Genomic DNA, 18,010 nt, shown 5'->3' with positions numbered 1-18,010 from the left:
AATTAACAGGTTATCACTAGGCAACCATCCAGGTTACATTTTTTTAAAGACTCTGAGATTGATTTTTGCTTTTCTTTTCACTGTTAAATAATACTGTGTCAATATTTTTAGTAGATTGTCTAAAAAACAAAATGGAGCAAGTCACACATTAGACTGCTATATTTCATCCCTGATAATGAAGAAACACAGATGGAAGAGGAAGCTCAAAAAATACTGTCCGTACTTGGAATCTGGCTATCTACCAGTGTTATTTTTCAGATAAGCTAAAGTCTAAAGAATCAGGCATTTTTGAAACCTTATAGTTTGCACAGTGGTGGTGAAACAGCCCATCTGAATACATTTATGTAGAATAGACAAAGGTCTGTGTACTATACTTTGGGTTCTCCAGACAATTAAAAATCACTCAGAAGTCATACCATGACTTTCACTTTTCTTATTCCAAAATAATCCTGGAATCAGAATTGAAAGGCAGAAAAAAATGTGATTTGGGAAGCCCTTAACCCTAGAACAAAGGTAGACTATCTGTGACTCAACTAACACACACATCGCATTGAAATGTTTGTCCAGGGATGCTATTCCATGGAGTAAGTGTGAAGTCTGAGCACTGAGAATGCCACAAATTCAGCTCCTGCCTCTAAGAAGTCAGTGCAATGACAAATAGCAACTTTTGCTATAGCAAAGAGAGCATAGCACTGCTTTCCACAAGAAGCTGAGTTTTGCCCTCAAACATTGCACTACTATATGAAGCAAACTTCACATGATAGAATTTGTTTCTCAAGGAACTGAAACCATCCCCTAGGCTTTCAGCAGATCACTTGCACCCATCAGACTCGAGAATTGTAAACCACTATTCAAAACTTGTAGAATGCCAATCTCTTACCATAGCCAAAGGGAGAACTCCTACCAGGTCCTTCTGGCTGACGTAAATCTTGGAGACTCCGAGATCAGATGTTGTATCTCCAGGATATTCTACCTGCCATGTGATGAGCTGGGTCTCAGGTAGGTCAGTCAGGTCTTCAATTTCAAAATCAATCTGCATGATTTCAGAGGAAGGACCATCCGCACTGGAAGCAAGCAAGAAAAATAAAGGTTCCATTCACATGAGTGATAAGACAGTAATATAATTGCTTTTATGTTAATAAAACATTGGATTAAGCCTCTTCCACAAAGAGGATTTGGTGGATGATGGGTTTAATAATGAATTAATCATTTGAACTTGTCTTAAGATCTCAGAGTATTTTCCATACATTCAAGTGACTTAGTAACACTCTGGGACATGGATCGCCAAGCACAGCTCCATTTTATGGTTAGAGAAACAAAGGCAGTTCAACATAAATTCAAGGCTAAAGCTTCATGCAAGTTTATCTGCACAGACCAAAAAATCTGACTCCAAAGCTCTCTCCTTGATGAGCAAATTCTTATTTCCTCCCTGCTAAAGCAAAATATGATCAGATGTAAAGGGAGTCAGTCATTGAAACAGGAAAGACTGCATTAAAATTATGGTCTGCTTTTTGAAATAGAGGAACACAACGGAGGTTAAAGCTCTGAATGGGATCTGTAAACATGGGTAATTCAGAGCAGAAGGTCAGAAAACACGGAAATGATTTTTTGATATTTTGCTACCTTGAGAATGTCTGCCTGAAGCTCAGTTCTGTCCTCATCTAAACCAAGAGTATCTAATTTAACCACTTGTGGGAGAGTTACAAAACAGGACTATTTAATATTGGCCAATCTGGCCAGGATGCTTGTGTAAAAACACCAGAAAAGAACAAAGAGTTTAGGTGTGATTTTCCAGGATACTCCGGCAATACTGGTGTTACTGACAACTTGTCCACGTTACTTTGTCTTTATATGCTGTCCTTCATAAAAGGTTACACAGTTCTCTTAAGTGAATACCATAAAGCAGAATTGTAAAGAGAGGAAGTTAGAAAGGGGCTCAAAGGTGCTGTTCCTCCAAAGCTTGTAATAAAATCAGCTACTGTATAGAAAGCAATGCAGTAAAGTTTCTATTGCGTCTCTTGGCAAGGTGAGCTCTATAGTCCAGTGGCATTTATAGAGACATGAAAATACTCAATATACTGTAAAGCTGTTGGGGAATGCAGAAATTCTTAATGGTGCAGAAATCCAGGGAACACTGAGAATGACAGAGCTTTTACTTTGGAAGCATTGAAGGCCAAAAAGATCATCAATGTTAGTGCAGAGGAAAAGGAAAGAGCATGATTTCTTTTAGCAGGATGACATTCAAGGAGTGAAAGAAGGGGACAATACTGAAGTGTCACAAGCCACTTGTGTAGGGAGTACAGAGAGAAAGAAAACATTTTTCAGGAACTGATTCGAGAATCACAAAAAAAATGTGCTCAAAACCCAGCAGGTTTTCTTAGCTGATGTGGGAAATAGCTAACATTAGGCATATTCTTTATTAAGGCTAGTTTTGACAACAGCCCCTGTTTGAGATTCTTCCCAAGATACTCAGAATTTTTATCATGCTGGCTAAATTCAATGCTTTATCTAAAGCTACTGCTTGAAGAATTTAATCTGATCATCTTTAAGGTTTGTATTTTAATGGATGTATTGAGTCCTTGCAATCCTGTGTGGAATTTAAAAGGAGCCTGTGTGTTTCCAAAATGGAATACATTGTGTTCAATTTCTCATTTCTTCATGTAAGAAAAAAAAAAAAAAGAAAAAAGAAAAAAAGAGCACAATTTCTAAACTAGCACTGAATGCAGTCTTATTTCATGCTGACCAAGGTAGGATCAGAAAGCTGCTGCATACAGCTGTGGCTATGGAAACTCGGTTACCTTAATTGTATGATCAGGAATGGGCAACACATTGCCTATAAATACCTAGCAGCAGTCCTGTTTTGTACAGCTTGTTCTGTCACAGTTTCTGTGTATAAAGAACTAATTAAATCGTCATATAATGAACCTTGGTTTTGAGATTCTGTTCGGGGTGTTTGCCTTTATTTTTGCATTGGTGTCTGCTGCTACCAGTCATTGGCAATGCAGAATTGGTGCTGTCACCAGCAATGTGTCCTGTCACAGCAATGTGATGCTGCTGCACAGGAGGGAACCGCAGGCAAAACATGACAGAAAAACTTAAAACTGCCAGAACAATCATCAAAAAAGTAATCAACTTAGTCTTTTTCCAGGTATGTTAGAGATTAGGAAAAAAAGAAAAAGAAAAAGATTAAGGAACAGGAAAAAAGGGGGAAAAAAATATTAGGAAAATAAAGGAGAAGTGAATGGGAATGGAAAAGATGGGAATAGAGAAGTGGAGCATGATCCATATATTCTTAAACAACTATTCCCATGCTGTGCAACTACAAAATATTAACCAAAATGCTGAATGTGTTTTCCTTTAATTTCTGGCCAAACTCAGTGGTTCATGACAGCAATCTAAGCTGATGTGAGTAGTCAAAGTGGAACAGTTCTTGATGATAACTTGAAGACCAGTCCTTCACTTTGGAATTTGGTATTTCATAGCTTTACTGTTAAAGTGTGATACAATTCATTGTGGTTGCCAATAAACTCTCCATGTGGACAGAGCTCTGCTGAGTCGTGTCGTGTAAAAGCATTTAGAAATACTCTCATTCAATGCCAAGACAAGCAAAAAAATCTGGGACAACAATAAAACAGAAGACTTGATTGGAAGGGAATAGGCTGGTCTTTCCTCCTGTCAGCCAGGACACCACAAGCAGGTCTGCACTGTACTTCTTCAACAGCCTTTTGTTTCCTGTCCAAGAGATCAAGCAGTTCGAACAAATTAAGAATGCAGAACACTGTCCTCTCTCCAGGGGAGTATTTCCTCCTCTGCAGAGCCATTCTGTACCCTTTACTTCTGACATCCCCAAATGAGGCCAATGTTTTTTTTTCATTTCTTTTCTGCCCTTTTGGCCTGAGACTCTTTTTAAATCAGACAGGCTGGTTTCAAGGCCCAAGGCCAATTCCTAACACCTAAGCCATTATGCCAAGATTCTTTAAGGAAAGAACCAGCCACTCCTCTGGTATGCCCTGCAGGACAATTTTCAAGCAGAGACCCAGTAAATCCAAAAATAGCTATTGGATGTTGGCAGAGTTAGTCAATTCAAGCATCCCATTCATGATTTCACTAGCTATGGTATCAGCTTTGATCTTTATATAATCTTCATAGCACAAGATTTGTTCTGAACCCACTAAAAGGACTCAGCATTTAATGTTTCTCGTAATATGACATGCAAAGTTTTGCCACTGTCTTTAGAAGGCTACAGCAGACACGAGAAGCCTAGAGCCATGAATATGCTAAATAAGATATATCATAGGAATGTTAATGAAAGAGCCTCAAGGGAGAAGAACTAAGAAGGTAATTTTGATTATTTTCTACCTCCACACATGTACCCATATCTCCAGTACTGCTCTTGCAGGGTACTGAAGGAACCTGTGGCCTGAAATGCTGCACAGGTCAGGCTGAGATGGAACAGCAGCACTCAGAAAAGGAAGAAATGTTTCCATGGATAACTGCAAAAAACTTTCCAGCATGAAAGAAGGCAGGCATCAGCACAGCTGACCCCGAGAGACCTCAGGGAGTTTGTGAAAACTATTATTCCCATTTTGTAGGAGAAAAAAATTAAACTGAAAATGACTTTCCCATATAAAAAGGAATAAAATGACTTATCCACCACAGAGTGGTGGCTGTCCTCAACAACTTCAGAAATAAAGTCATTTCAAAATAAGTACAAAATTTTGGGTAAAAGTAAGATAATATGCTATTTTGTCATAGTAGATAACACACCAAGATAACACACCATGCTGGCTGTTTCCAGTTCTATCAGTTGGGTTGCAGAAAGGGTTTATGGATGGCTTACTGTCTTGCCACTTCTCAGATTCAGCAGCAGTATATGTCTTAAATTCAACTTCATCCTCATTTGATGGTGAATAATGTTCTTAAACATCACATCCACATTTAATATTTGTGTGCATGTTGTTTTTTGTATTTTTCTTTGTTTGTTTTATCTTTAACCTCAGCAGTCAAAATATACTATCTTCAGTTTTCCTTTGCAAGTCTACTCTAAAACAATGCACACAAACGTGTCTGCTTCAGGCAAGATTTGAATTCTTCAATGCAGTATAGGAAGACAAAGCATTCTGCTACTGATTTAGAGTCCTTGGAAACTGTCTCTGGGATGAGCTTCTTTTACCAGTCTTCCCTGCACAAAAACCACAAGAGCCCTCAAAACAATCTTAGAGGCAAAGATACATTCTTTGTTTTAACGAATCTGATTGCCTTTTCCTTCTAGTTTCTGAGCAAGAGTGCAAACAGTGAATATTTTCAAGCTTTACTGGACAAGTATCCATACTAGAAAAAATTGCAGAATTTTAGTAAACGATTTTACCCATAAAACTGAGATGTAAGGTAAAAATCAAATATTGCAAGATTTGACATTAAATAGCACAACATGAATGTTTCTTGTCACCAGCTGAGGAGCTGGCTCAGCTGCTGAACTCCACACATCCAATCCTTGATCTACCAATCCATTCAGTAGATATAACCCTAAGTGCCAAACAAGATTTTCACCCCTCCATTGCTATTGAAGAAAAAAATGCCTGAGTTTACAAGACATTTAGAGTTCTGTTAAAATAAAACTAAAGAATTTGGTGCAATTCCTGCAACATCTACTACTTGTAAACACATCAGTCCAATACCAGTCTTAACAAATTGCAAAAAGGATGAAATATTCTGAATATAGACAGGAAACCGAGGCACGGGGTTCTGACCTTCCCAAGGTCAGAGGGAGTTCTATCAATCTGATGTCTCTAGAATCAATCCCACAGTACTACAGGGAAGATCATTAATCAACACTGATACATCGAAATAAGGTGATACATAGAGTACTACATTAAAATTTAATTGTATTCATTGTCATCTTAGTATTAAAAATTCAGTGATGGGTAAGATGAAAAATCATTTTTCTTAAGGAATCGGTGCATAAGTGAACCAACTAACAAGAAAAATTACCAAAAGTGAGTCTGCTAATCATGTAATAAAGTTCTTTAAAAAAAAATCGATTTGTCTTTATGGAGCATGGCATCAGCAGTGCTGGCCGAGAAACATTTGCTGAATTATTTATTTGACTTTTTTTTGCTATTTTCAAATAAATTATTCACTATACAATTTTCCAGCTGTTGATAGCACTTTTCCCAAATACTTAAACCATTCAAAAGTGCATAAAATTTAACAATTTTTAAAATATAATATAAATCTAAAAAGTAATTCCCCACTAACCAGCATTTCAGTTCAGAACCATCATTCTGAGCATTCTCTTGATGTAATAAATCCAGTAATCACTTACTACATTATGCTTAGGGAATGATAAATCAACACTGACTTTATTACATCCAGCCTAATAATCACTCAATAAATTATTCAACACAGTCATCAGTAAACATCAAGCACTTTTGAAGTAGCCCAATCATGAGGCAGTAGTAGAAAAACCACTGTTACTGTGCAGGTGGGATTGAATTGTTGGGTTAAGAAGACATTTTTACTGACAGCACTAAGCCTAACAAAACCCTGCAAAGGCATTGTCAGGTTTGTTGGGTTTGTCTATCTGCTGTTTTTTATTGTCCTCTGCATAAAAATAATGATAAATATAGCACAACTCATAAATGTGATAAAGCTGCAAAAGAGCAAACCACGTATATAGCCAAAAATGATCACTATTAATTGGGAGAATTTCTACAGGGTCCATCTGAGGCTCAGACACTGCTGTACAAGACAACTGCAGAAAACTGATGATTGTTTTCTGAACTGACAAAATACCAAATAAGAGAAAAGTAACTGATTTTGTGGGTACAAAAACCAAGTATAAAAGCCACAATTAAATAACTCTCTGGTGCATACAGAAGTGATGTGCTACTTCCAGATTGTTGGTTTTTCTGGGATTTGTAGAGCTATAGGAGTTTTACTCCCAAATCATGTCCCATAAGCCCATGTCCACAGGCCAATAACAGTCTTAAATATTTCTAACAGAAAAAGCCTTGGATATTTCATTCACATTACAAATTCCCAGACAGTTACCAATGTCACAAGCACTTCAACATCATTATCTCATGAAAACGAAAAAAACCCTTTATTGAAAGGGAGCTGCCACACCAACATAGTGCTAATCAACCAGCAAGGAACCAGATCCAAGACTTTCATAGTCATATGGCACAGTGCCACAAACACTTGTTCTTGAGTATTCCCAGCACACAAACTCACAACAAAAGCACTGCTGCCCAAGTAGCCCAAATACCATCAGGCAAAATCACACAGCAAAGTTATAATCCAGTCACTGATTCTGGTCCTGTGAGCCCTCTGCAAAAGGGAACATGTAGAATACATATAAGCAGAATTAATTCTGTCTCCTACAGAGTGCCCATTATGGAGTTTACAACATTTTCCAGGTAGCGATCACAGTCTTGGTGAAAAGCAATCACATAAGCTATGAAGCACTGAAGAGTAAAAATTTTACTCCCCTGACTCCACCTGTTATTACTTTTCATGATTGCATCTCTTGCACATCTTCTGATGAATCTCTTAGATAATCTTATCACTAGTGCCATTGATTCAACATTTATTTTTATTTTTCTAGCAAATGTAATACATTTAAAAGGTCAGGAAGAATCCCCAGTGCAAGAAAGTTGGGAAACTTGTCTAAAAGGTACTTCAAGAGTGAGTCTCCCCAAGAAATGACACTTCACAGGGCTGTTATTATTTTTGCATTCACAGCAAGGATGCAGTGTTTTGGTACTTTATGATCAGTGTTCCAAACATCAGCTGTTCTCCCTGATGCCCACCTGGGCTGTGTAATTCTGGAATCCAAAATAATTTGAAAATTATCTCCCTTAACATGTTTTTATTGTTGAAATTGTAGTCTTACATCAAGACTGGAAGATCCAATATCTTAGCACACAGGCTCCTTCTGTCTCCAAGGTTAAATCTGAAACATATCCTCTTCACGTCTTGCTTATTAGTGCCCACACTTGCTCAACAAATGTAATTATATATGGAAGCAGCACTACATTTCACAAGACTCCAAGTTTCATTATATTTTAAAATCAGTGCCTGTTTTGGAATATATTCAATATATGAAATTAGCACCCTTGCTATAGGAATTTCCTCTGCAATGAACTGTTGAGCAAGTGTTTCTGCTGAACTCAAACATCTTACAAAAGTGCAAAGTTCATTTCAGCTAAAAAAAGAAACCATATTTTCTTTACCCAAATGTTCAAGTCTAGAAATAAAAAAAGATATGCTTTCCAGCTTCCTTGATATTAAACTATAAGAGCTTCAAGTATCTAACTTATTTTTAAGCATTACTGTGAAAAAAATATAATAATAACCAAAGAGAGAATATCTACAGTTGCCTTTTCCCCTCTCTTTTGAAAAATCTTTGGGCTAAAACCCACAAAAAATTTAGAATAATCTTCCTTGGAAAGGAACCTCTGAAAGCCATTTGGTCTAAGGCTTTGTCAGAGAGGGACCAATTTCAAAGTTGGATTAAATTATGAGAGTTTAAATCTTTGCACATCATTTTCCAAAGTACAGAACTTAGAACCCTTTCTGTGATAGGAAATGCTGGGACAGTCTGAGCACTGATGTTAGTGTTCATATACACGGACACAGGAAGAAATAAGAATGGAGACAGCTCCACTTCCATCAACTCTTACAGATTTGAACCTTGGCTATAACCAGGTAGCCAGAGGTCATCTTGTTGGCTTCTGTTCTCTGCTACCACGTGTGATTTGACAAATAATTGTGATCAAGTTAAAATGGAAGAAAGTACTGATATAAAAATAAAAAAAAAAAAAAAGTTGCTTTGATAAACAAATCCTTATACGGAAAATAATGGATAAGGAAGTATGCTCAGAAAGGTGCTATCAAAAGACTACATTTACTAGAACACGAAAATTAAACAACACTAAGTGCCAACCTGTTACTTCTGCTTTTCATCCACTCACCTTCACAACCACATTTGTGAGCTGCACAGCACTCGCAAACTTCAGCACAACCAAAGTGTTTAAATGTAAAACCAATTTCATCATTGTCATTAATATCTGCTACTCTTTAGGAGGAAATAAGAACTTCATGAAAGAACCATTCAATACAGGAAATATCCTAAAAACCTCATTCAGAACATAAATACTAAAAATCTTGTGAAGTATGTAACCGTTTGGGCGTGATAAGGACGTACAGAAAGCCAGCTCCCTACCTGTTACAAAACTTGCACTGTTTCCGTGAAATGTGTTGTTTTCTACTAATTCTTAGTAACCAGTGATGACTGCAAATACACATACAAGTATACATCTTTGGTTTGTATATTTTGCATGTTAAAGAGGGCAGTGCAAAATAAATATCTCCAGAACTGCACACTGTTCTGCTTTATCTACATATTTCAACCTTGGCCTGATATACAAAGAGATATGCTCACAAAATTACTATAGCTCTAATGATACAATACCCTTTCTCCACTCCAGCTATGGCATAGTTTTAGTATTTGAGCAGATGTTTACCCACTGTACACCCTGGGATAGTCTGATAGTCATGACGAAATCATACAGACAGAATGATGAGAGAGGTTTGCAGTTGAATTCTAGGCTCTGTCAAAACAAATCATTACTTTTGATGTACTTGTGACATTAAAAGATGTGCCAGTCAAGAAGTTCACAGAACCCACATTCTCATTAGCACAAACTATTCCATTAAATCAAGAAATATCATCATTTTGTGTTGCTCTCCATCCACTGTTGACACACCTGACTTTTCACACTTTTTTAGGCTTAGCTTCACCTGAGCTCAGGATTAGTGAGATACAAGAGGAGATGTATAGCTTGGCAATCCTTGGACAGTCTCCAAGGAATCGCAATGAAGAAAATAGTAAGGACAAGTTATGACCACAGCTATTATGCTGCAGAGAATTATCCACTAGAAGGTACCCTGAGATCATCAAACTACTCCCAGGATAATTGTGAACGTGTCTTCAGACAACAGAAATAGTTTGCATTGATTTATGCACACAAGTACACTCAACTATTATCATTTGGTAAGGTCTATATTTTTGATCTGACCATAAGCAATTGATTATTCAGCAGTCCTAACCTTCTTTATGCAAACAGTCCGAGAGCTGCTAAAGCAGACACGAAGAACACATCATGTGAATATGAAAGCTATGATCACTCATTCTACATTAAAAGCTGTCAGCACAGGAAGGAAGGCAGAGCTGCACTTACATGATGATCTGGGCAGGAAGAGATCTTGGTCCATATGTATTTGTTCCTATAATCTCTTGATAAACTTATCAAGCTCCATTTTCTAAAAGTACTTATGGCTTTTTAATCCCTCTATTGCCCTGAAAGTCTCCTCCAGAACTTGATTATTCCAATGGTTAAAGCAGTCAGAGGAGCCACCCTGGCTGGATCTGAAGCCTTCTATGAGCCATTCTTCAGAGCAACTGGATCATAGCATGCTCCAGACATTGTGGCCAAATGCAGCTTCACTTCCTACAACAAGTCCTCATAGCCAAACATTAAATAAGTCTGCAGACCTTCTGGAAACATGTAATGGCTGATAATAGCTCTCTCATTCAAAATTATTCCTTCCACATTTCTGCATTCTCAAGTGACTTCCAGCCTCCTTCCTTACCTCAATTTAGCTGTAAACAAAAGAATTCTTCTGCAGATAAATTTAAGAGGGCTTTGAAAACCCACTGATCTAACTAGGCAGGCTGAGAAATGGTAGGTCCTCATTTCCTTGTCTCAGTATGTGGTTGGAATGCAACGCAGCTGTTTGCCGTTTCCAAAAATAAAGCACTCTTTCAGTAAAAGCAGTAATATGATCAAGCTAATAACTAGAAAATTGGAGGAGAGAGAGAGAAACAGACATGACATGAATTAGGGAGATAGTTCATGAAACATAACCTAATGAGAGAATCCCATGTCAAGGTGCACATATCAAACCATAAATGCTTCATTAGTATCTGACAATCTTCAATTTAATATAATTTGGACTTTTAAGTCACTTTTATCAATATGTTTGAAGACACTCATCTTGGATCTTAAAAGAAGGTTCTCTAGGAAACAGCCACCAACTCTGGGGCCTGGGCAGCAGTACAAATTGCACGTCTCCCACTTGTAAGAATCTCACGACTGTTCTTAAAAAATCTTTATATTTGACAGTGGAAAGCTGTGCATCTAGTCCTCTAAAAAGAAATATAGATTTTAAAGAACTTGAGGAAAGGAAAGGGAGACCCTAATTATTAGAATCTTAAATTCACTAATGCTAGCAATCATTAATATTTTCAACAGGTTCATAAATCGTTCACATAAATGTGAAAAGCAGTGAGTGAAGATCAATATTCACTCAGAGGTGTTGCAAAATTTGGCTCTTTTATTAAAATTTGTGAATTGTGTTTCCTTTCATAAATAGCACAGCTAGACGTGAAAATGACAATCAGACCAGAAGGGAAAAAGTCAAGTATCACAGGCAGGATTTCATTTCATGGTAGCTGACTAAATATTAGTTTGCTTGAATTATAGACTCTTTGTTTTATACTTTCACTGCTATTGCACTATAGATTCATAGTCCAATTTCGAGACTTTAATGTCTCAAATGAACCTATAATCTCTTTCTTTCCAAGGCTAACATGAAACCACTGCAAATGTAGACAACAATCTGCTTCCATTGTAATGGAAAATACACAAAAGTGCACTAGCTGGAAAACACAACTACCAGCAAAATATAAATTTGAAATATCACCTCCAAGCAAAAAAAAGCTGGAAAAAATCAGACAGAAAAAACAATTGTTTTTTTTTTTTTTTGTTTTTAGACTGGTTCCTTAAGAATGGAAGGATTATGCAATCAATCTACCTGTCTATCATTCCTTCCAACAACATTTGACCAATTTGAACAAAATTTGGACAGAAGAGTGGTGGCTGAGGGTCTTTAAAGTTTTGGGAAGCAGGCAGTCAGGAGAGGAAAAAAGAGGAAGCAGTTAATCCTCTAACAGGAAGGATGCTGTACGCTCCCTAAGAATGGATATACACACTCAATCCAAAGGAGCAATTGAAAACCAGGCTTCAATCTTTTGGCTGCTCATCGAAACACTCCGTAATGTGCACGGCCAACTACTTTTTCTTACAGCCACAGTATGGAAGTTGATCCCTATTCAGCCAACCACCGAAACAAGCTTGCTCAGTCTCTTGTGGGTCAATCCTGGTGTATATGGTGAGCATGCATGTAAGTACTTCACTAAATAGGAATGAATTTAAATATTCTGCTGAGCTGCGCTATCATTTATCAGTAAATTTGCCAGTTCAATTCAGTAAATTCACCAAATTACATGTGGAGAGAATTACTCCTGACCTTTGCTCAATGCTGCAAGAAAACGACCCCTGTAGTAACACAGAACCCTCCAAAGAGGTCTGCCACATAATTAAGAGCATGACCTACACTTTTGCTCCCAGACATCCTGACTATATAAAGAAAGCAGTAAACCAAAGTTCAGAATGCTATCACGAACACAAATCCCCCTCTGACTACCAAGCTTCTCAAAGTAGAGTACAGATGGTATACAGTGGGCTGCTTATGAACACCAGCAAAGCTAACGTGGATTTAAAAGGAAATATAGATTATTTTCCACATCACAGCATGCTAGGATACACAATAAATAGCAGTATCCCTGAAATGTAAGGAACTGAAAAGAGCAATTTCTTTTTTGTTATAAAAAAAATCAGTAATTTCTGGTTTGAAACCAAAGTGAGCCACGCATTTCTTTGACAATTCCCAAAGAAAAAGAACTAGCAAATATGTTTCTACCTCTTACTGTTTTCTTAATAATTTAATTATTTTCTTAATAATTTAGAGTTCTTACTGTTTGTTCATAAAAGAGGCAAAATCTTTTTGCAAAATTCAAGGAGAAGAATATTAGCAGCAAATTCAAAAATTACTGGTGCCCACTATTAATTAGTAATTTAGCTTTACCACTAAATATTCTTAAATGTGGAACAGATGAGGATTGTCAAGAAAGTTTTTATAAAAATGTGATAAATGAGCGAATTGCGTGGAGAAAAGATGAAGTAGAAACAACTGGGGAGTGATCTGTATAAGAAATAGAAATGAAAAGTACAGAAGCAGTTCTCAGTTCCACAGCAGATATTCCTCCCTTAAGTATGAAAATGGTGATACCTTCACCAGTACTAATGAGCATTAATTAAAGCATGCTCCTATTTTCAGAAGGTTGTATGTTGAAAATACATTGATATATTTGCTAAGGCACTGCAGGGCTAAACTAGGATCTGCAAAAAGCAAACCTTGATCATTGGCACCTTCCACATAAAGATATGAAGCTCTTCATTAATTTTTTTTTGAGGCTCTTTATATCTGGGGACTGTGCAGGCAGTAATTCCAGTCCTCAGCAACACAGTGGTGAAGACACCACCAAGGTTCAGCAGGGGAAGGGAATCGTGATGAAGAAGGAAGGCAATAATTGACGATGCAGTTTTCTAAATGACTGGAAATGTAAGTTGCCTATTTAGAGAAGTTCAGTGGCACTTAATTTTATAACTAGATTAGGTTAACTTATAGTAACAGCTACGGTAGCTTTCCCTGAAACTACAACAGAGAATTTCTAGCTGCGCTTCCCATTCCTAGACAATACAAAGCCCGCAGTGCTGTGGATGCTGCTGGCTTTATGAAGATATATTTCATTTTGATCTGGCTGAAGCAACCTCAGCGAGGAGTCTGTGACAATTTGATGTCCTTCCTTTCCTATGGTTAGCATACATCACTCATGGAGGCATGCCATAATCCGCAGTGACACACACAGAGCAGGCAGAGCAGAAGAAAGCTTTCAAAGCATCCCAGCCCTTCTTTACAAAACATAAATACAGGGCATTGAATTCAGCTACAGCACAGTTCCCTACGTTTGACAATACAATCCACTCTCTGTAACTGAAATATTTATTCAGACACAATTACCATATAAGATTAATATTTAAATCAAGAGTAATTTGTTTTCATTATTGCTCTTCTTTCTTTTTAAACAACAGTTAGGATTATAAACCAAATTAGACAATTTATTCTTGAAATGGATCTTTAACATTCTGCTTTTATTAATACCAGTCTGAAATGTTCAGCCATAGATCAAACTGTGTATTTCCCACAGCGGTGGCTCAGAAAGAAAAAAAAAAAAAAAAAAAAAAAAAAAAAAAAAAAAAAAAAAAAAAAAAAAAACGAGTCTCTGAGCTCTAGATTTTACAGTCATTACTGTCAATTATACACCTCACTGTGGGAGCAAAAGAAATCTTCATACACGCCAGCTGCAGCCTTACCCCTGAATTTTGCAGAGGTAGCAGTTATTTCAGACACTGAAGGAGGGAGTGACATAAAAAGAGTTTACAAAGAAAAAAAAAAAAAAAAGAAGCAAATTAGCCTTAATACAGATTCTACTCGTATGTTCAGGCATCTTGACATATGATTCTGACCATTTGTTAGAAAATGTTTTGATAGGAGTAATAATTGTAACACTGACGTCTGTCTAGTGCCTTTCAAGCATAGACCTTATGAAGATGCAGGTATAGCCAGCAGGCATTTCACACACTGCAAAAACTACAAAACACAGAAACACAGTGACTTGCACATCTGGGACCTTTGCAGCCTTCAGTGGGGCACAGATGAGCTGCTGGTGACTGCCTGCCTCTAAGACTGGAAGCAGCCTGGGCCTGGAGGACAGCCCTGCTTGGCACCTTGCTGGTATTCAGTGGAATACTGGAGCCAGAGCAGATTACTAAATGAGCATGGAGAAGAGGTAAACCCCAGTCCCTACTGAAATAAATGGGAGTTTTGCCATTTTAGTGAGGATGCAGTTTCCATTATAATAGCCTTGACTCCTTGGACTACTGTCGTATCCATCAGACCGTGCTGCAGTAACACTCAAGACAAAATCTGAACTCACCATCACCCTCAAGAAACGCAGGTCTGGTACCCTTTGATTCCATACCAGTTCTTCATATTCTGACCCAATATTCTTGGGTCATTTTCCAGACATAAAAGGCACATCACCACAGTTCCATATTTCTCCTCCTTTCACGTTTAATTCTTTTCTCTTTATACCTTATACCTTTTGTTTTCACACTAACTAATACATTTTTGCAAGTTTGCCTCTCTGCTTTGAGTGAGGAATGGCCCAGCTGGAGATCAGTGCAGACAGTCAGGCATAAAGCTGAATTAAGCTGTAGTGACTTATACCTAAGATTATCCTTCCCCCTGCCATGAACTCTCTTTTCCAGCTGTTCTTTCTACAGAAGATTATGCAGCACTGTCTTGTCCCAGTGGAAGTACAGATAATCAGAAACCTCCTTAGGGCTCCTGAACTCTGCAGGGCTCAAGCTAAACCCAGTCAGCACTTCCAAATGCTGCAGTGCTCATTGGGTTCCAAACCATCCCACCATCAGCAGCAGTGCTGCACAAAGTTGTCACATCTGCAGAGTTTATCACTTCTAGGAGAAACAGAGGTGAAGTCCTTGGCCACGGTCCTTTTGTGGTCTACTGAGATATTAAGCTGTTGTGGGTAAGTGGTTCACAAACATAAATCAAACTGAACAATCTGAGGTGTGGGATATGAGAATCTCAAGTTTTTCTAAAAAAAGAAAAAAGAAAGGTTTTTCAACTTGTATCTGTGGAGAAAAATGTTCTTCATTCCTACTTCCAATAGCTGACATGAGATCTGGAATGAAACCAGGATGAGTCCAACACCTGAAGGCACCAGTTTCTAACTCAGGTTAAAGAACACATCTTACACGTATACATCTTTTACTTCACTTTTTGATATAATGTCATTCTACAAAATACTGTGGAACTTATTGACACTCTTGCCTCTTCTATTTTTCTCTTGCAAAATGAGCCAATTTTATGAGATACTTTAAGTCATTCACATATGCTATTTCTCTCAATTCCAAGGGCTGATTTTTCTGTGCTCTTAGCTTCCCAAGAGCTATTGCACAACTCTTAGAGGCTCTTCAATCCCCTTCAGAGCTGTGGTTAGAAGAGATGAATGAGTTAAATCTGAATGCCTTCCAAACACCATAGCTTGGAGGTTCGCAGAAGGAATTTCCCCAAGGATTTGAGGGTCATACCCCGCTACGTGCCTGTGTCTGCTTCTCCCTCTGCTTAATATTTTGCAGTTGCCTCACTGACTTGGAGGAGGAAAAGAGAAAAATGCAGCATTATAATTTATAGGAAATATATATACTACATGTTACTTGGAGGAAATGTCAAGAGAGAAAAATAAATGCTTTCTGACAATTGCTAGTCATTTTGTGCCAGCAGCTAAACAACATGAGAGCTATGCTTTCCCTCCCCGAACACAAGAGCACGGTGTAGATGAATCACTCCACTGAATTATCACTTTCAGTAATTTGTAGTGGTAAATTGTCACTGACTTTACAAAAACAATGTGTAACCTTCAGATTTGATTAACAGATAGTGAAACAACGCTGAAGTGCACTGTGCTAAACAGCACCCTGTGCAGTCCTCATAATGTGCCTGATGTGCTGGCCTCTCAGCGTGTGTCAAATACCACACTGAATTCTGCCTGTTAAAATTCACTTACTTTTACAAACTGCATTTTTATTTTTTTTTTTTTATTACTAACACAACATGAAGCATTGCTGTAACTTATACGAGCTAAATGCAACCAGGAAAGTATCAGCACATGCTAATGTTTCAGTGGCGCTGTCTTTGCTTGGTTAATGTATGTTCAATGAACTATTCAAATGCCACAGGCACTCGCAGGTCCTGAAATTCACTGTAGACATGGATGTCTACAGTGCCCCTTGTCACACCAACGCATGCTCAGCACAGGCCACATAAGTTCTGGTTGATGGATGAATGAAGTCTGTCCCTCCAAAACTTGCAGTGTGTAGGGGGTCTAAAGCCAAGGTAAAAGTTCCTGAAAGTAAGGTAAACTTGTTTTTTTTTTATTTTTAGGAAAGAACATAAATCAATTTTTTTTTAAAAAGCTATTATTTAAAACCTAAACATGTGAAGAATTAAAAGAAGGATTCTTGTGGAAGTAAAGACTAAGGTAAGCTTTAGACGTATAAATGTCCCATAGCACACTCCTCACTGGAATTCAGGACATTATGCCATGTTCTGAAAAATCAGGTGTGATATCTGCCAGATGAAGTTTTTGTTAAGCATTGTCATTCTTTCAAGGCATAATCTGTTTCTGAAAAATCCTTAGCATACTTCTGCAGATCGTTTGCTTGTAAATAGATAGGGCACATATCTTTTCTCTACTCTGTCTCTTTAATAAGCTAAGTTAATAAATAAACATCTTATGTGAAAGAAGATGAGCAGGGCAACTTCATTTTTGAATGGCAAATAAACAGCACGAACACAGCCATATGCACAGAAGAAATGCAGATTCTTTTGTAAGCAATTCTATTGAGGAGTTGTCCTTACCTTAGGAGAGGAATTACTTTCACCTTGAGGGTGAAGCTCTAAATCAATCTTCCTGAAGCCTCTTCAAATAACACCACCACATGTGGCACATTTCCTGCTGGGCAACTATTTTCTTTCCTCTATCCCTGCAAGGAAGCAACATGATGCTCCCAAACAGACTGCTGAGACTGCCCAGAGGGAACGTTCTCAGCACTTAACTGTTGAGGAATACATTCCCAAAAGAGACATTACTCACTTATTCACAGATTGAAACTTATAAAACAGTCACCAGGAGACTGAAATGGATAGTAGAAATCCAGGATGGAGGTAGGTAACACAATGTTTTTACAATCCCTCAGTGAACCCTCCTTCATAGCTGGGCTTTTGCAGCTTAACATCGGGGCTCAAGTAAAGGAGCAGCTCACCCAGCAGCACAAGTACTCTCTGTTCAAGCAGCACAGGCTGCACTCGTTAAGCACTGACTCAGCCCTGTGCATTACATTCTTATTTTGGTCTTTAACATGCAATTCCACATTAAGACTTACTACAACAT

General features: G+C 37.8%; 1 protein-coding gene across 1 annotated transcript in view; it reads right to left on the bottom strand.

The window, feature by feature from the left end:
- TMEM132D (transmembrane protein 132D) overlaps positions 1 to 18,010 on the bottom strand; it is a 192,928-nt gene that overhangs the window by 80,354 nt on the left and 94,564 nt on the right. The window contains exon 4 of the mRNA XM_031555950.2: positions 881 to 1,064. Coding sequence (XP_031411810.1) covers positions 881 to 1,064 — 184 coding nt within the window. The remainder of the gene's footprint in view (positions 1 to 880; positions 1,065 to 18,010) is intronic.

This window comes from Meleagris gallopavo, chromosome 17, assembly GCF_905368555.1.
Source record: "Meleagris gallopavo chromosome 17, MGAL_WU_HG_1.1, whole genome shotgun sequence".
Classification (NCBI taxonomy): domain Eukaryota; kingdom Metazoa; phylum Chordata; class Aves; order Galliformes; family Phasianidae; genus Meleagris; species Meleagris gallopavo.
Note: the sequence above shows the minus strand (reverse complement) of the source record. Positions and strands in the feature narration are given on the sequence as shown.